The sequence below is a fragment of the Platichthys flesus genome, chromosome 12 (assembly GCF_949316205.1).
Source record: "Platichthys flesus chromosome 12, fPlaFle2.1, whole genome shotgun sequence".
Lineage (NCBI taxonomy): Eukaryota > Metazoa > Chordata > Actinopteri > Pleuronectiformes > Pleuronectidae > Platichthys > Platichthys flesus.
In genome coordinates, this window is record NC_084956.1 from 2,891,686 (window position 1) to 2,911,167 (window position 19,482).

The 19,482-nt window shown below is 41.7% G+C and overlaps 1 protein-coding gene across 1 annotated transcript; it reads right to left on the reverse strand.

The window, feature by feature from the left end:
• Window positions 1-72: 72 nt before the first annotated feature.
• Window positions 73-18,400, reverse strand: pdxkb (pyridoxal (pyridoxine, vitamin B6) kinase b). The gene is made up of 11 exons (XM_062401167.1): window positions 18,031-18,400; window positions 11,649-11,703; window positions 8,889-8,993; window positions 8,720-8,803; window positions 7,691-7,725; window positions 7,292-7,377; window positions 6,149-6,194; window positions 5,900-6,011; window positions 5,637-5,773; window positions 5,471-5,537; window positions 73-5,365 (listed from the first exon to the last, which is right to left on the reverse strand). The coding sequence occupies exons 1-11, from the start codon at window positions 18,109-18,111 to the stop codon at window positions 5,250-5,252; spliced, it is 924 nt and encodes a 307-aa protein (XP_062257151.1). The 5' UTR covers window positions 18,112-18,400; the 3' UTR covers window positions 73-5,249.
• Window positions 18,401-19,482: the final 1,082 nt, after the last annotated feature.

The following is a 19,482-nucleotide window of genomic DNA, read 5'->3' on the forward strand; positions in this document are numbered from 1 at the left end:
ATTAAAGTTTGAAACAGAGACTGCACCAGACGGGAAGTCAAGACACAAATACATAAAAACAGGAGATTTCCATAGTTCTTAATCTCTCTTTATTGCATTAGAACATACATTTCTCATATATATCTATATATATATTTTATAAACGTGAATTTGTACACTACAATCTTTTATTGTAACATGTTAGAAAATACTCGTAACGCTCCAAAAACATAGCACTAGAAACAGTTACCAAACAATGATTAGTACATTTCCTCGTTTTGTTTTTTGTTTTTTGTTTTGGCCACCAAGAACAGAAAAACAAGATGGCGGAGATGGGAGCGTCGATCGGGAAGAGAGAGGAGGACCACGGTCGGAGAAGGGCAGTCGGGCGGCTGCAGTTTTTTAATGGCAGACGTTTTATCGTTTAGCGTGGATGAGGGGAGGGTCTAAAAGAACAGCTGAAAAGAGGAGGGGGAATAGGATGGGGGGATGGGCAGGAGAGTGAATAGCGGCGAGTGTCAAAGCAAAGCCCCATGGGAAGTCTGCCTCACTTGTAACCACGTAAACTACAAACAGAGACGCAGGGCCTGATGGCAAAGGATAAAAAACTTTAAACTAAACTTGAGTAGAGACTTGAAGCTGGAGAGTTACATTTTCAACATTGATTACACAGTTTAGCCAAATAACACAAATCTTAAGGCTTAAATTACCAATATTCTTATTATAGAATAAGTTAGACGAGTGTTTTTATCAGAACTGCTCATCCCTATGAGAATTACCATCCCACCGCCGCAGCTTTCACCTCCTCCCTTTAATTTAGCGGGTTTAAGAGGCTGAAATTAACAGTTTACCAGCAGCTCACAAACTTCGGCTATTCAATGCCCCCATAACTAGTTACCACTCAGAATTTAGTCAAGTCTGTACAAGAGAGCTGGTGCAGCTCAATCCAGATGTTGAACAGATGAACAGATGAAGAGGAGAGCAGCAGGGAGGATGTAGGAAGAGTTCATGGAAGCAGAAAGAGATTCGGCAGGTTGTTGTGACCAGCTCGGGAACAGATTGAGCAGAGAGATGAGGTGTAACACACAACACACATACACACACACACTGCGAGGATAAAACTAGCAACACAACAACTAGCGGTGGGCAGAGGTTTTCTGACCTCTGCCCATAGGTGGAAGAGGGAGGAAGAGAACAAGGAGACATGAGGCGTCAAGGAACGTCCCAGTTTCAACCAGTCCCGGGCAGTGACAGTCCTCTACTGGTTTATCAGAGAGGAGAGAAGTGATGCAACACTTTGCATCATCACACAACGATTGTCCTCCTGAACAAACCCCACCTCCTCTTCTACACTATCTTTTTTTTAAGTTTTCATTTTTTAAAACCCTTCTCTTTCATTTCAGATGCGCACACATACACACACAAAAAACCCTGTGACCATAAGACATCTATATATATATATATTTATCTATAAACACGCACACACTTACACGCACACACACACTCTCGTACGGACACGACAGGTAGACACACTTTGACCCGATCGTACAGCTGACTGGTCTGTTAGCAGGAAGCAGAGGATTGGATAGTGCACATGTCAATTATAGCAGAGCTGAAAGCTGATTGGCCGAGAATTACTGAATTACTGAAATGACCATCAGGGCTACAGTGGTACAATAGAACTGTACGAGTACGAAAATCAATATGGACAATTTCAAGAATTAGACTGCATTTTACTTTTACTCGCATCTTTACACTCCAGAAGATTTCCAGAAAATGAATAATATAACCCTATCTTTCATTTATCAAGAAAACTGAAAATTTCCTGCTTCTCCGTGTTTTATATTATAACTTCTGCCGAGGACGTAATGATAATCTGTGTAAGGACATGAGTCAAGGAAGTTCAAATCAAATGTTGGTCTCTATCTGGATCGTGTTGTGGATTCAGGGATTTGTTTTGTTGATTTCTCAGAGAATAATTCAGAGCTCTTTTGGAAAACTTCTGGATCTAGAGAATTCAAATTTGGTTTCTGGCAGGAAATGAGCTCAAATGAAAACCATTCTAGTCACAAATTGAATTTCTTTGGGATTTGAATTGTTGTCTTGGTTTGTAAATTGAATAAATAATCAAATCCTCTCAATTGAGAATGAAAGAACATCATTACTATAGATTCAAACAGAAGATCTGAGTATATGTCGTCTCGTTTCTTGCTCTGCAGGACAGAAATGTGCTGTCAATCAAAAGGACGTGTACATTGAAGACATCTAACGTTTCCTTCCTACCTTCCTCCCCCCCCCCTCTCTTTCCCTAAGTGAGCAGTATTGTGATGTTATGATGTTCGGTTCCTAAGGCAGTATCACAGTACAGTCCATAGAGTAACAACAGCAGTACAGAATTACACTGGCCTGCCCAGAACCTTACATCAAGCTCAGGTGAGACACTGACGGCGTCTGGAATTTTTCATATTTTTCTTTTTAAGCCTCCAGTTATTTGGTTTCCATGCGTGTGTTGCTGCTGAGCAGAGTCAGCCGGAATTGTTGTTGTCGGTTTCCTGTCGTTAAAAGTTTACCAAACATTCAAATCAGGAAACAGCGAGGGAGGAAATCAGAGAAGAAATAAAGATTCTGAGGCAACTTCAATATGTTAAAATTTCATTAAAATCTCATTTGCTGTGGTGCCCTGGTAGCTCAGCGGGCTAAGGCACATGCCAAGTTCTTGCAACGTCGTTGGTTTGAAACCGGCTCATTACCACCGTCGCAAGTCGTGTTCTCGTCACATCGTTCCCAGTCACACTCCACAGTGGGAAACAGAAGATGATGGTCATTTAGAATTTATCATTCATTCAACGTAAGATCATTGGGACCAGCATCATTATAAAGCTGAGTCAAATCAACAGGGGAAGACGACACATCTGCTTCAAGTCATTTAGAAAATAGTTTGCTTCTGGGTCAGTGACGGAGAACACTGTGCAAAGTTTGACTTTCTGAAATCAAAACTTTAATCACAGTATTCAAACATGTTCAGATTTTACTGGGAAAGTTAGATCACAAACATTTGCTTTAATGATAAAAATAAATTATTTTTCATTTGGAAAAACATTTGATCATTTTTAAGTTACCTTAGGCTTGGGTAAATAGTGATGTTATAATTTAAAATATATAATTTATAGACAAAATCCTGCTTTAATTAAACGAAAGTGAATAATCATCAGCTGAAGATAAAACATGTTCAATATTTTTCTAACAGTCACTTCAAACAGGCCCCAGTTTACCCAGATGTAACATTGGATCTTTAATCTTATATATTATATATAAACCATCATCTTCCCGTTCACAGTGGAGTGTGAAGTGAAGCAAAAGTAAATAAAAATGTCCACGACAAAAGGTTAGCGGAGCTGCTACTGGACGTGGGGGAAGTCTCCTTCTACTACGTCTCGAGGCCTCCAGTCATTTCAGTGGCACAACTCTGAGATATAGGGTTCTGGGCCAAAGCTGAGCCGGGAACCGCCCGGCGTGATGTGGGTTGGTTCTGGCACCGAGGCGGCAGATTTCTGATCAGTCTAACAATGCACTGCGAATAGAAATCAGCCAGGGGGGGGGGAAGCGGCGGCTCTGAGAGGCTCCAAGTCGACCATTTTTCTTTTTGTTGAGATGAGAGAGTTTCAACTATTTACTATGATAATCAGACAGTTACTTATTACTAACAAGTGAGAACATCTGGAGCCACAGGAGCCGCTCGGGTGCCAGAACCCCCCCCCGTCGTCCCTGGTTGGGGTGATATTGTAGTGTGTGTGGTCTATAGTACAGTAGCATCAACACTATGGTCCAATACACAGATCAGATAGAAGATATCATACAGATGGTCCAATACAGTTATGGTACAACATCTATACATCAACTATACATTGTGCGTTTTTTTTTCCTTTGTTATTATTGTCAAGGGGTCGGGGGGTTAGACTTGGTCACATTACATCACTGCTGTAAGACAGGGAGGGGGCGGGGACAGCTGTGGGCGGAGCCATAGACAAACAGAGTCTGGTCATGTAACAGTAGAACCAGTGCAAACCTAGCAACTGGTGTGGAGGAGCGTCGCTGGGGAGCAACACCGTCAGTAACACAACGAGTGTGTGAGTGGAGAGGCAGTAACAGAGCCATGAAGTAACAGGGATCTAGAGGCAGTGTTTTTACATCCTGAAATATTCAGGAGCTGGAATCAATTCACTTTCTGTTCTGGATCAACTTGAGGTTTTTTTTTGTCTCCAAAAGAAACTTCACATAATTTCCACTATGTCAGAACCTCTTGAGAAATATTCTTTAAAAAACAAAGACATAATAAAACCGTGTGTGGTATATTTCTAGGGTTTAAATTAAAGTTACAAGACATATTTCAAGTACGACAGATATGAAGGAATGTCAGAGTCCCAGAATCACAACACACAGAGACGTCACAACTATGCATGCTGCCAACAAAATACATTTTAAAATAACTAAATAAAACTTACCCGAACGCATTTAAAACCTAGTGTGTGATATTTTAAAATGTTTTCAAAGGCTTAAAATCCAGATTACTGATTTTTAAAACCCAGAGGAAACCCTGTCTCAACTAGTATCACAATAAGTGCTGATGTTTTCATTTTAAATTGACAGTGGGTAAACCACTTTACCTCTCAGTCTATTTCCATATTTCTTAATTCCTATTTTATTTTACTTAATTTTCATTAACTACATACAACTTCTCAACATTTGCTATAAGAAATCTCCCTTATCGATATCTATGATGGACTTTCTCATCGCTAATTATCTCTAAAGAGACACTTTTTTTATTAACCATTGCTATAGAACATGTGAATATAATTAAGTGATATCCTGGAGTAAGAAACGACAATTAAAGCCTAAAGCTTTCCATAAAGTAGCAGCTGTGCATTCCACTCACATACCCTGTTTCAAGAAGACGCCATCACGGCCCAACCTGACCAAACCTTCTGTTTATCCATGGCTCCGGTTCTAAAAACAGTTCGGGTTCGGGGTTGTCGGAGCTACGGGTTTAAGGGGTTCGGACACCGAGGAGTTCAAGGGGTAAAGGTTTTAAGGGGAAAGGACTAAAGGGGTTACAATACTAAGGGGTTTCAGGAGTCTGGATGATGACGTGTTGAAGTTGGGAATTTGACAGTCAAGGTTTTACAGTGATGAGAGATTTACCGAGATATAGGATTTGAGAGATTCATGGGTGAAGAGCACAAGGTTAGTATGAGTCTTATGGGCGGGTAATGTTAGGATATGACCTTGGCCTCAGTCACTATAGCAGGGTCTTCTATGTCAGCTTTACTCTGAACCATCCTCAGCTCCAGCTGGGGCGGACTGGGCTTCCGACCAGGACCGGCTAGCTCTGAGGGAGAGAGGGGCGGGTGGGGTGGGGGCGGGCAGACATGAATAAAGATAAACGATCATTTTAAATAAAGACTCCTGTTGATTCTAGTCCAATATTTCTTACCGTGAGCATAAGATATGGTCCTCTGGATAACATGGTGCATCACTGAAAACGTCTTCTCACAGGCCATCTGAGACAGAGACGGGTAAAAGAGAACGACTCGGTTTATACGTGTGTCCCTGTCTTCAGGACTCTCTGGGTTGTTGTGTGTTCATGCACGTGTTTGTACCTTGAGGTCATTAGGGTAGTGGTGTGTCCACGCTAGGAGCATTGCCGCAAACAAATCTCCGGTTCCTACGAAAACGGCGTCCACTTTGGGAACTTCTATTCGAACTCTCTGTGTTGTCTTGCTGCCGTCTGGACGAACTGAGACAGAGCAGAGACAAAAGGTTAATTTATAAACAAACAGAATCAATGTCAAACTCTGTATTTCTACAGATGTCTCAAAAACAGTACAGACACACACATCACACTCTTTGAGACGTCACCTACCCTTACGCTGGCTGCCCAGCGACACCAGGAAGCGGTCTCCCAGCCTGGAGGGCAGATCAGACGAGGTGATGACCACCGTGTCCGGGCCCATAGCATGAAGAAGGTCCATGACCTACACACAGTCAGTGAGGGAGCGTGTTTGGTGTCAGCAGGGAAAGAACAATGCAAGACCACATACTACTAGAACAGCTCAGAACACAGAAAAGAGGCAAGAAAGGAAAGAAGAATTAAATCAAACTGGTTCATTACCTCCACAGCATCTTTCTCTGTGCTGATGTTTTTCCCCGTCAGTAATCTACAACAACAAAGACATGGCCTTAATTGAAATTTAAGATATCAAGTAAAAAAATTCAGGAGTCTGAGAAAGTCTTCAAGACTAGACTGAAAATGTTTATGGTTTAAAGTTGTTCTGGTTGAGAAGGCAGAGGGAGACACCACTAGGTGGAGCTACTCGACAGTGAAGGTGGACTCGAGTTTAGAGGAGACGTCTGATAAACTGTTTAATGGAACTGTTCATGTTTTTATTTGTCAGTTCACAACTTATATCTGCTTGTGTCTCTAAGATGATCATTTACATGTATTCAAACACTAAACATCAGATCAAGGCATTAAAATAATTAACAGGAGACACTGACATCAAACTCTGTCACGTTGCTGATTTAGGACAGTTTAAAAAGACCAACATCAGTGAGGTCCTCCAAACTTTATTTTACATGATAATTAAGATTTTCTTTTTAGTATTTTGCTTTTGTTAATGTTTCTATTGAGAGTTATTCAAAGACAATTTAAAGTTCCTTGATATACACATTTAAATAAGGAACCTGCATAGTTATAAAAAAAACTTCATTCACTAATTGAAATACTCAAGTTCAATGTCACTAATGTATAAGTATGAATAAAATCTAATCACTTCCATTGGAAATGAAAAGTTCAGTTTCTGGCTTCAACCATTTTTGCTGTTAAAGTTTTGGAGAATTGTGTATTTGTGTTTATGCTACATTTCCATTTGATGCCACTGTGCAGCCATAGAACACGTGTCTTGGTCTTTTAAATAAGCATCACACAGCTTCTCTATGAGCTTATTTTCTAAAGTATAGATTTAAATGGAGTAATTGAGGGATTAAAACAAGTAAACAAGGTGAAAGTGAAGGAGGTGAGATGGATTAGAGAGAAGCTAAGGTGCATTTTCTCTTCAATCTTCCCCAAGTTTCTGCAGCCACAAAATGGAGGCATTAGATAACATCATGAGAGGCATTACATAAAGATGGTTTGTGCTAATACTCTGCTACTCACACAGTTACACACTCAATGAGGGGAAGGTAATTTAAAGAAGAAGCCATTAGATTTAAAAGTTGTGGATATGAAACAGTAAATAAAAAGACTTGCACTCACTCTGCCTCAAACTGGTTGGGGGTAATAATGTCGGCGACAGGAACCACCTTGTTCTTATAGACCGGATACAGATTCTGGGGAACGTACTGTGGATGGAGACACACGTGTTAGAGTCACGTCACGCAATAGAAACACCGAAATTAACCCCGTGGGAAGAACCACACGCTCGGCTAATTCAGAGCTGTTTGATCTTTGTTTTCACGGTTTGGAAATTATGAGCGCGAACCGACAGAATGTGATCTTAAACCCTGAAAATACACACACATATAGATATCACAGAGATGAACACTAAATCCCTCCCACACACATTAAAGAGACAAACAACCTCTAATGACAACACACAAAAACAAACATACTGCACATGCAGTACTAAGAGCATGAAGCTGCCGGGAACCTCACCATAGATCCGTGATCACCGAGGACAGGGTCACATACTGAAAAAACAACAACACACTCAGAGTCAGTTCACAGATGTGTACAGCTGCACAAACATTCACATTCACACTAAATACCACATGACACGGACACTGCAGTGACAGGAGTCAAACAGGTCTTTTAAAAAAGAGAAACGTAAAAGACCGGCGGCCGGACACTGAACAGCAGATTAAGTTCATGTGGGTAACATGAGTGTGTATCAGGTCAACATCCAAACCCACATCTACAGGAAACTGTGAACGTTGAATCCTTCAATACCTAAAAAACTTTCACTGCACTGACCAAAGAGACTCTGCACTTAGTTTGGAAACACAACTTTTGTTATACTGGTAACAGCATTAAATGCAGTAAAAGGCTGAGTGAAGCTTGAATGTGTTAAAAACTGGATCTAATCCAACTTTGAGACTGTGAGGTCCTGACTGGAGGAGCAGCCACATTACATCTCCACTGATGCAACAAAAAATGCACATTTCCCAAACTGCATTAATTAACCTTTAGGAGGAAAATAAGTGCCTGAGGTTGATTCCAGGCCCCAGGAAGAAACAATTAATTTCTCATGTGTATGAATACAGTGCCCTGCCGACCTCGGAGCTGCAGTTCTGCTCCCATCAAGAGCTTCAGAGAGACGACTGGAATGTGACCTTTGGCTCGAAGGAACTTATAGAAAAATTATAATTCTGCTCCAATGATATTTGTATGCTTTTCTGATAGCGTTCTCTTGCCTTTGCCTCCACTGAAAACAAACTCTGGAGTAAATACATGGAATATAATCACGTTTAATAACTTAGATAATACACTTTCAACACACAGACACACAATGACTGCACAGTATTTAGATGTATTCAGCCTTTTCACTGTTATAACATTGTTTATGTGTTTTAATTATGTCTTTATTAAGCTTTTGCAACTACGAAGCTTCTCTAATGATGTTTTTCACCCAGTTCTACTTAAATAACTGGTGTGAAAGTTAAACCTCTTGCGGTCAGAACTCACCGTACACCAGGTTGGGGTTGGCTCGCTTTAACTCCTGAACAATGTCCACCACCATCTCCAAGAAGGACGTGTCTCTGGTGTACCCTGAACACAACACACAGGAACTGGTCAAAACAGATCAACACAGGACTGGGTGTAACTACAGAAATGGGATCAAGTGGATATTCACCAGTTAAAACGTAGTCATAGTGGTGCACGTTGTTCAGCTTGATTCCCTCATAAAGAACATGAAGCTCATCTGCCGTCAACACCTGACCTTTCCAATGAGAATAACCTGCAGAGAGAAAGAGGAGAGGAGGGGGGGAGAGGAGAGAGATATTGTGTTTGAAAAGTGCTGACTCTCAACTTTCACAATCCTTCTATTGTATTGGCACAAGAACACAAACACAAACACACAAACACACACGAAGAAAGTCCATTATTCTCAGATACTGTTAAAGAACAGATTCATTGATTGCTGACCAGCAGAACTGGGAGCATTTTGTTACGTCCATGTGACGTCTGACTCTAACTGAGCAGAGTGAACTTCAATGAGGTACAGATACACACACACACACACACAGAAACACACACAAACACAAACACACACACACAGACACACACAGCAGAGGGTGGACGTGCAGCCTCTGGTCAGGACACAGACTGTTCTCCTGATGCACACACACCTACACTGTGCGTGCCTGGGTGTGTTGACTTTGCGTGTGTGTGTTTGTACATCGGGTGTATGTGTGCGTTTGGTACTTCATGTACTGATATGGATGTATATGGATGTGACGTGAAAGCCAGTGTGAGCGTGCGTTGGTGCACGTCTGTGTGCGTATGACACGTTTGCTGCAGGCCGATGATGTCGCAGCTCCAGGTGAGTCACAGCCAGGTCACGTGGTGGTGGGGGGGTTCTGGTTGCTAAGCAACAAGCTGGGAGAAAGCCAAAGGGGCTATGAGATGAGCAGTCAGGAGTGTGTGTGTGCTTGTGTGCTTGTGTGTGTGTGTGTCAGGCCTACAGATAAGAGCTGCTTCTGTCGTCATCATTTGCTGCTGTCGCAATTCTCGGCGCCTGCTCCTGTTTACTGCTGCATCCTGTCGCTCTTCTTCCTCTCCTTCCCTCCCTCCATCCTTCTCTCTATCATCAACCGTCTGTCCCTCTCATTCATTTACATCCTGTCTCTCTCTCTCTCTCTCTCTGTCTCTATTCTCCATCTATGTGCTTCTTGCCAGCCTCACTCTCCCCCTCTCACATCATCTTCAAAATGTCAAACCAAAATTGCCACCTCTCCTCTGAGAAATGCTAAATGTTAATTATCCTAAATTCAGGTCCAAGATCTGATTAAACTGCAGCACCAACACAGTCTCAGGCATTTCTAGGTTAAGGTCACTCGGACAAACACAATTTACTCCACTGATCCTCTTGTCCTCAGGAGACAAGAAGAACAGGGAGGAGGAAACCAGTGATTCTCACGTGTTCTCTGGTTTCGTCCTTGACTAAAGCTTCATACTGGGAGCTGATGGGAATCAAGTCTCAGTTCTGATGAGACAATTCTGCCACAAGACAATTAAATAACATCTGACAACAACAGGACAGAACAGATGTGTGAGGAGATAATAAAATATTGTGTTTTAGCTCCTGATTAGTTTTGAAACATGTGGATCTTTTAATCAAAGTAGCCTTGAATAGCATGACATCATCTTTCCAGTAATAAAAGTAATGTGCCTCAAACTACAGCAGAATCTTCAACAGCTTCAAACGTAGATTTGAAATCACAGTATTTCAGTATTTTTCCCTCGCCCACACAGCAACACAACACTCATCCTTCTCTCCACTCACAATTATCCTGATTCTCCACCAGACGTTAGAGGCAATTAGAGAGAATAGGTGATGACGACTTGCTTTCTCAAACTATAACAAATAAAAAACGACACAAAAAAGGTGCCTTGACACAGTTTCTACCTTTGTTTACTCTGGGAACTTCACATCCAAGTTTCAGAAAAGACAATCAGCCGTCTTTCAAGTTCAGAGGTGGCTGCAATTTGGATTCATATATAAATATATATATATAAACAGCTCATGAAGACGGTTTCTAGCAATGGTCAGATCCTGTGAGGATTCGTGAGTCTCTGGATTGTTTGTATTCACTGTGAAGCAACAAGCAACAGCTGAGTGGACGTGTTTGTTTTCACAGTGCTCAGTCGATTCAGTCTTCAAGTTTAGTGTGTGTGAATAACACACAGCAGAGAATTACTCATTCGTGGTGCCGGCAAATTACATCAGAAAACACAACAAGTAAATGTGATGAGGACGATGCAGAAACACTGTGAGCTAGTAACAAGATGAGACAAAAGTCCTTTTAAGAAATCTGATTATGGCTGCCACAAGTATCAGAGTTTAATTACTGATTTTGATAACTGCAATGTAAAGTGAATAAACTGAGTTATTCAGATTATTTAATATAAAACATTCATTCTACATTTCCACCACTATTCATTATCTTCATTATAGCATTACAATACCTTCATTAGGTTGATACTGACATACTCTTCAAGTTATCATCAAATATATCTGTTCATTAACGTATTTCTTACAGATTTTAATTGTACCACTGTTTCTCACCACATGATGTTAAAAACAGGAGCATCAGTGACTGGGACACACACACAGACACACACACACACACAGAGAGAAATAAAGTATGAATGGAGCGAGTGGCCGACAGCTGCCTCTGTGTTTAAAGCTGCTCTGCTGTCAGACATAAATTTGCTGACCTCCTCAAAATGTGACTCACTGCTGTGTTCACTCGTCAGCCTCGACGACAACCGTCTCTCTAATAAACCGTAACACCTCATCACGACACCAGAGGCCCTGACTCATACACACCCACACACACACACTAAATAAAACACACTCTCACCCCAACAGAAAACACGACAGTCTTACCTGTGTGGTTGGAGAACTGGACAGAGTTAATGGAGTCCACTTCGAACCCTAAAACCTGGAGACAGGGAGAGAGAGGAGGATTATGTCAGGAGCGATTAGGAGCAACGACCACAGCTCGAATGCATTTAATTACAGTCGTATAGTTCACACTCCTACACACACAAAACACAAAACACACAATATGCAAAGTGTACTGTAAAACACCTACAGCACAAACGAAAAGTATAATAACTTTTACTGATAATTACTTACAGTATTAAATTATTAATATCAACAAGAAAATGACAAGTCTCAGCTTCCGTTTGAGGACGTTTAAGTCAAAATTTAAATGGTTGTGTACAAACACACAGTGCCCAAAATGGAGAAGTAATTGGACAGTTGGTTTTATGAGCTGTTGTGTGTCAATGTGACTTACTTTTGTGCCTATTCATAGTTATTTTGTGTGTTTTTGGGGATCATTTTGTTTTTTTTTGCATTACCTTTGAATTCAAGTTTGTCTATTATCTGTAGTTGCGGTTGTTTTGCATCCTTCGACAGTAATTTTCTTTCTGTGTTCATTTTTACATCTGTTTTTTATAATTTTGCATCTCTTTTTAGTTGTTTTTGTCTCTCTCTAGTTGTTTTGTGTCTTTAATTGAGCTCTAAGACTTTCAAAACAGTAATTTGATAAAAACAAACAACGTCCTCTCAGTTTACCCTGAACTGAAATCTGCACATAGCTGCAGACCAGTTCCAAAAAGCATCTCCTGGTGTCCTCAAGAGAGAGAGAGAGAGAGAGAAAGACACATGACTCATCCACGTGCACAGCCAATTGTTATCTAAATTACTTTATTTAATTGGACTGAAGCAGGAAGGGGGGGGGGGGGGTGAGTCCTTTGTTCTCTTCAATTGACTAACTTTGAGATACAAGACTCTGCTTTCAGTGGGGACAGGCAGCGACACCCCCGGAATAAAGGAGCGTAGATATTAACTCCGACCTTGGAGTGACTCGTCAACTCTCCTGCTAATGAAAATAATCTCATTAGCAATCTCTGTATTTGTTTCACCAGCGTGAGGGAAACAGGACATGACATAATGAGTCAGTAGTGTAGGGATACACTCCTGGAGGAAGAGTATGAAAGATGAATGCATGTGGTACTGTAAGTTATTAATTAGATATTGGTCTTTTGATTCAAGTTTATGTAACATATTCTCTAGATGTTTCTATTTGCTGGTACAGAAGCTTGAATTAAAAAAGGCAGTCGACAGTTTTAGCAGCAGGACCCGAGAACATAAACCGTCTGTTACAAGATGTTCTTCTGGCTGAGCAGGAAGAAAATTGACTGTGGATGTAAAAGCGTGTTTCTGATGTTCATGGGGCTGAGAATATGTTATTTAGGTCACATCCTTGATCACTGTGCATAAGCCTCAGTGTGTGTTTACAAAGCTGCTGAATGAAAAGCTTCCACTCAGTCAGAGGCTGAAGAGAGGATTTTTTATATCTTTATAAAAGGAAAACATTTGGCTTTTCTGGAAGAAGCTTTGGTAAATTGAGGGGAAATAAGGAAACCCCTCCTGCGACAGACGAGTTTCTTTAATTAGCATGTGTCACAACATATGCTGATCAGATACGAGTCAACACAAACACTATATTTACTGAGTCTATTCTTTACCTTCACATTTAATTTGCAACTTATTCAACTTAATGTCAGTGTTGCTCAGACCAAACATTCCACTTGCTGCTGTACTTTTAACGACTGTTTGAGACAATTAACATGTTCTCAATGATTATATCAGACTATAGATGAAGATGGACGACATGACGGCTCCCAAAAGTGAAGCCAAATCATCTGGATCTCTCCCGGGTGGCTGACTGCAGAATCGATCTTAAACCCCATATCCTCCATGTTCGTGGACGGGAGATGAACTAAAATCAAAGTGCACATTAAGATAGTTTTCACCTATATGATGCTATACAAACAATGTGAAACATGATTGACAGCTGAGACCGACTCCTGATTGGTTATTATGTAGAATCTGGGTCCGAATAATGTCATCAGTGCAAGATGGTACCTAGGATAGTTTGGCTTCCTTTCTGGATAGTGTGAGGAAGTGGAGACATGTCGTCCATCTTTAAATACAGTCTAATGGATTATGTTAACATACAATGCTCATGTATAGCACTTAAATGCTGACCACCATCTTAGCTTGAGTGTCCATGCTCACATTTGCTAAAGCACTACACATGACATACAGCTGAAGAATGACCTTTCATTTTACAGTTGAGATATAAAGATCTGAAGCAGAATTAGAACAGACCCTCATGCTAACATCGCTAAATAATCTGCAACTCTTCATCTGACGAAGACAAAAATAAAGCTGAAAAAAAGAAGCCCATTTTACACGGTGCCTGAAGGCAGCGCTCACGGTTAAATTTAGTTTCTATGTGAAAGCTGAATCTATTCAGTCTGGCTCCGAGGCCGCCCGTCTCCATCTTCAGTGGCGTCATTAGGAGGAATCCTGGAGCAGCCAATCACAGCCCTGCTTCTTCACAGCGCCGTCTCCATGCCGCCTGACAGGCCTGAGATCCTCCGGCCTGACAGCAGAGAGAGAGAGGGATGCCCTCCACGCTCGCTGACATCATCATCATCGTCCTCATCATCATCATCATTTTATCCCTGATCTTCCGCACCGGCTGAATCGTGGTTGTTACTCTGAAAAATGAGAGCAGCTCCCACACAAACCAGTGGGCTTTCTGTTCAGGAGTCGATATTTAAAACCCATTACATTAAACTGCCTCTCTCTCTCGATCTGACATGAACATAAACGTGTGTTTACGTCATTATTCAACATCTTGTTCATCTTCGGCTGAACATAATTTATCTGCAGATAATTTGATAAAAGATTTATTATTATTATTATTATTAGTAGTAGTAGTATTATTATTAACCCTGAAAAAGTGAAGGAACAATAAAAAATTATCTATCCAAAACAACTGCTTGATCATGTGTATGATATTTATTAGATTGATTTCTCCAATGCTTCTCAATCAGATGTTTTATCCATTGACTCCTATGTTAAATAAACTTTAGCTAACTTAATTAAGTAAAATATTATTAAAAGCACAATGTAAACCTGCTTTTGGAAATTGCTATATAAATAAAGTTCATAATCTTATTCTCACCTTGATAATTATTATGATCCATCATTTTAACCATAGATGTTTACCCCTGAGATCGATTGAGATCCACTTATTAAAATCCATATTGCTATTAACACATTTTGGAATCTCTACTGTGCTGCATTTGTAAACATTGTTTTTACAGGAGCCTTTAGGACAAACAGACCTTGGTCATCCGTAGTATAGTTGAACATTAGCGGCTGAATCTTGAGTGACATGCATCAAAGCCCAGCAGCCATTAGGACGACCGCAAAATACATCCCGGCCGCTTCCAGCTAAAAATAGACTCAGCACTTCTCACAAGTCTTTCAGGATGACGGGACATGTTCTGTAGCGTCTCTCTCTCTCTCTCTACAGCTTCAGCATCAATACTCAGTGCCACATGCAGCTGCTCCAGGAAAATATCAAACTGCAACAATCACCAGCTTTGTCGTTAAGCAATTACAGCCCCGAAGCAATCACTGGTATCCTCCCATGGTCGACATTAGGGATCATAAAAGGGAAATGATGATCTCATTCACGTCCAGAAGGAGCCGATAACCTCCGTGGCCCTTCACACGATATCAATTCACCGGCTTGTTCTGGATGCACCTGCTCTTTTTTGGGCTCTGGAGGCTCCCATCAAGCACTCTGTAAACTGAACCTTTAGGTAAGAGCTTCATTACGACTGTTGATCGAGGTAATGACTCAATGCCAAAGTAATTTGTTCCTATTATTAAACTAAAGAGCAAGACACATGTTGAGCCACTCAGACGCTGTGCTCAACAGTTCTTCATCGGCAAGTGCTTCACAGTCCAGGTTAATAGACTGATGAACTGCAGCCCTCCCTTTCCTCCAGGGGCGGGAGTCAGTTAATGTTTATTACCAAAATAAAAACAAGAAATAAAAGGAAGAAATACCTCCGTCGAAGCCAGACTGTTCCTTTTTCACAAAGAACCATTACTTATTCTATGAGAGAGAACTCTCTATCTAACAATGTTTAAGAAAGTAGAAAATAACACCTGGATATGCTCCAAAATTGAATGAATAATTCCCATTTGAAACCTTCCTTATCAGTTTGGTAATTTTTGCGTAATCCTGCAAATTAACAGATAAAAACAGAACCTCGTCTGCAGGAGGAATGAAAAACAAACCGAAAATCATTTTCCAATGTTCCAACTGTGCTGTACAACCTGAGTGACCGGTTGGTTTAAGGTTTAACCATCGAGTTAAACAATAACACAATGTAAAGTATCAGTACATGATTCGTTGGTCACTTTCCAGCTCACTGATGGACCATAGGAACTAAGCAGTGATTTAGAGCTTTAAGTGTCTGAGGGGTTTATATATAACGTTACAATATGATGTGATAGTTATATTACAGTGGTCTGACGAGTAGAGCTGAACAGAGTGGCCTCTAGTCTGTGTGATGATAATATTAATGTATATTTATGACTGTAGGGGTCCGTCACACCATCGCTTCAGATATTCACAACATTCGGCTCCTCATTGCCCTGCTACTCTCTCTCTCTCTCCTTCTCTCTCTCTCACAGGATCGTTCGTGTGAATCCCAGGATGAAGACTGAGGGTATGAGCCCGGCACTGGGAGCCTGTTTCAGGTGCCTTTCTCCTCCCATTCCACTTCCGGCCTATTACCATTTAAAAAATCCTCTTTGCTAGAGGAGAGTACCTCGCTTGCTGAAATAAGCCCATTCTGACGAAGATTTTAATCATACAATCGTACATTTGTCATTTACAAGTGTTTGATTCTGCAGACGAGGAAGAATTTAAAACCAGAACCTTCAGTCAGGAGCATTAATGATTTCTTACACTTAAAATAAATAATCATTTACATTTCCTATTGTGATTATCAATATCAAATATACAGTTTGTATCTTAATCATTTTCTTAATCATTTTGGGGCATATTGCCGAACGCATTTTGTTTTCTCAAAAGCTGAATGATAATGGATTCAGCCAGAGGTGCATCATTCTCCGGTGCCGACACAGAACAGTGGAGACGAATCCGTCTAACTGACCATTACGAACACGAGGGGTAAACAGGCAACCGACCCCCCCCCCCAGTCCTGCTGTCAGCCAGGTTATCATCCAAGTTGGTCAATAACACCATAATAAATCTATACAAAGCATAACCTCCTCGATGAAGGTAACAAAAGTCTGGTTTCACTGAAGACAACTTAGTGGTGTGAAGTTTGTGATGTCACCACCTTTATAACATGCACACACTTAAAATCCTTCTATCGATCACCTTGGAGAAACCAGTACAGCTGTCTGGTCTGCAGGAAAGAAGGATAACCAGACAACTCAAAGCAGTAAACATCTGTACTGATTATTTATCCATCAACTGCACGTATGATGTATACTGAGGTGTGTACGTCCAGATGTTCCCACACACACCATGACCACTACAGCTGTGTAGATGCCCTTCGCTGTCTTGAGCAAATGATGGGAACCAGAGTGACCTGCACGGCGACGACTGGTTAACATCTGGTTAACATCTGGGCACAGATCTCCCTATGACCCCTGAGTTTAACCTGAGCTCCCTGCCGGTCAGTGTGCTTCACTTCGAACTGTGGGTGTCAAACCTTCCTGGTTACCGCCATCGCCAGTCACTCAACCAGGTAGGGGTCATTTGATTAACACCAGGTGCTCCAGGATCACACATCTGGGACACATCTGGCGGGCGAACAAGGCTTTAACACTGTCTGATATGATTCACCCTCAGTTAATGGGTTGGTTTGCTTCTGGTGGACAATAAAGCTTTTGGGGGACAAAACACCTTCATCCATTATAGGACACCCTCAATGACAGGTGGCGTGAGGTAGTGATTATTACACCGTTATAAGAGTTTATTACACCGTTATAATAAACACTACAGTGAGATTAAATGATTAAACAAAGATGAAAACGTCGCTTCTTGTTGTGTTCATCATCCATGTTATGTGTGTGTTTGTTTGAGGGGAAACATGACACATGTCTCCGGCTGTTCTCCTCTCACATCCCCGCAGCTACCAGGCTATTTGGGGCTTTTTCCACAGACCCGTAATTTATGCCCCGACACAATCAAAATACCAGCGGGGATGAGACGTGCCAGCGACGGACACGAACCCAGCTCGTACCGCCGGGGGCTTAGCGAGACGACCGGTTAGCATGTGCATGTGCACGAACTGGAAATGGATGCAATTAACTGTCCGACATTGGGTGCATGCTCGGGTGTATTTACCTGTAACGGGAACGATGCGCTCTTGTTGCCCACATATCCCCGGACTACATGGCTCTGTATGGACAGCACGCGGCACTCCATGGCGGCTCCCGGTCAGCCGAGGAGCGGGGGGAGCAGAAGCAGATAATCCCGGTACCTCAACGGTGGAGACCCGTGAACATCACGAGGAAAAAGGGGGGGGGGGGACCCGGGTGAAACCGACGCGACGCCGCTTGGTCCAGACGTCCGTTAGCTCGTTAGCTCGTTAGCTAGCAGGCTAACGCACCAAGTGTGTCTCGCACGCAAGGATGGCTGCGTGTGTGCGAGGAGCGCTTGTGTGTCGCGGTTGTAACGAGTGTTGACGAGCGGCGTGATTAGGGCGACACACACACACGCACGCACCCACGCACACACACACAGATACACTCATACAGACGCAACTATTCTGAACAGGCAATCTGAGAGACCGCCTCAAACCGGATGACGTCAGCAGCGAGCGCATCCTGATGAGCACATCTGGATGTGGATGAACGTGACCGTTAACTCTGCTCTCGTGGGCTCCGTTCTGCTCCATCGTGTGAATTCACGCGGCCGAATTGTTCATAAACAGAATTCACATTTATTTATTGATCAAATGGGTGATTACTCTGTCAAGATAAAAGGGAAACGGGATAGAAGTTTTATTTGTGCCTGCTTTTATAGTTGAGGCTGGTGCTGCGCCTATTTTGTGTGTGTTGGTGTTTGTGTGTGTGCAATCTGTGGTTGTGACTCACACTGTATTTATTACAAAGTCGTGACTGAGGAGGGTGTGTGTGTGTGTGTGGGAGGGGGGGGGGGGGGGCGGGGGTTGACTTGGCAAAGATTGGCTCTGTCACCACATCCAGCAGCGATGGAGAGAGCATGTGCAGACAAATACTGTGAATTAATTCCACTGGGAGAGAGAGATGAAAGGATGAAGCAGGCAGACATGTAAATGTATTCCACTTAAAGAGGTGAAGAACTGGGAGCTTCACCTGAAGTTCACTGTGGCTGGGAACACTGGGTAATGATGCTGTAATCGCAGGTCACACACATTGTCGTTTAGAAAGAATCAGCCCTGGTGGGAGTAAATCAAACCTAAGTCACAAGACTCCAAGTCACAAGTTTCTGTCGTGAGAATGAATCAAGTTGAGTCTCTGCTGTGAGTCAATTTAGAGTTTGTTGCCTCTATATTATTTGTAGGTCCAAGGGCATAGTTGTGTGTTTCTTTAATTAAAAGTGGACAACAGAATAACTAATAAATTAAACTGGTATTTTAATTTGCGTGGTTTGAATAAACATTTAAACTCAGCGGACATCTTTGATTTGATTTTTGTTCTGCATATATTATTATTATAATTATAACACAATTGAATGTCACCGTTTATAAGCAGCATATGAAGATATCAGTTTTTTCGTGTAGATTCCTGCACTTTTATCTAAATTGTAACTGGT

What these genes read in the sequence shown, in the direction of transcription:
- pdxkb (XM_062401167.1), bottom strand. Translation starts at nt 18,111, where the DNA reads ATGGAGTGCCGCGTGCTGTCCATACAGAGCCATGTAGTCCGGGGATAT. An exon ending in ACTACCCTAATGACCTCAAG is followed by an intron (nt 5,538 to 5,636) that starts GTACAAACACGT and finishes TCTCTGTCTCAG; the next exon opens with ATGGCCTGTGAGAAGACGTT. An exon ending in GACCATATCTTATGCTCACG is followed by an intron (nt 5,366 to 5,470) that starts GTAAGAAATATT and finishes TCTCTCCCTCAG; the next exon opens with AGCTAGCCGGTCCTGGTCGG.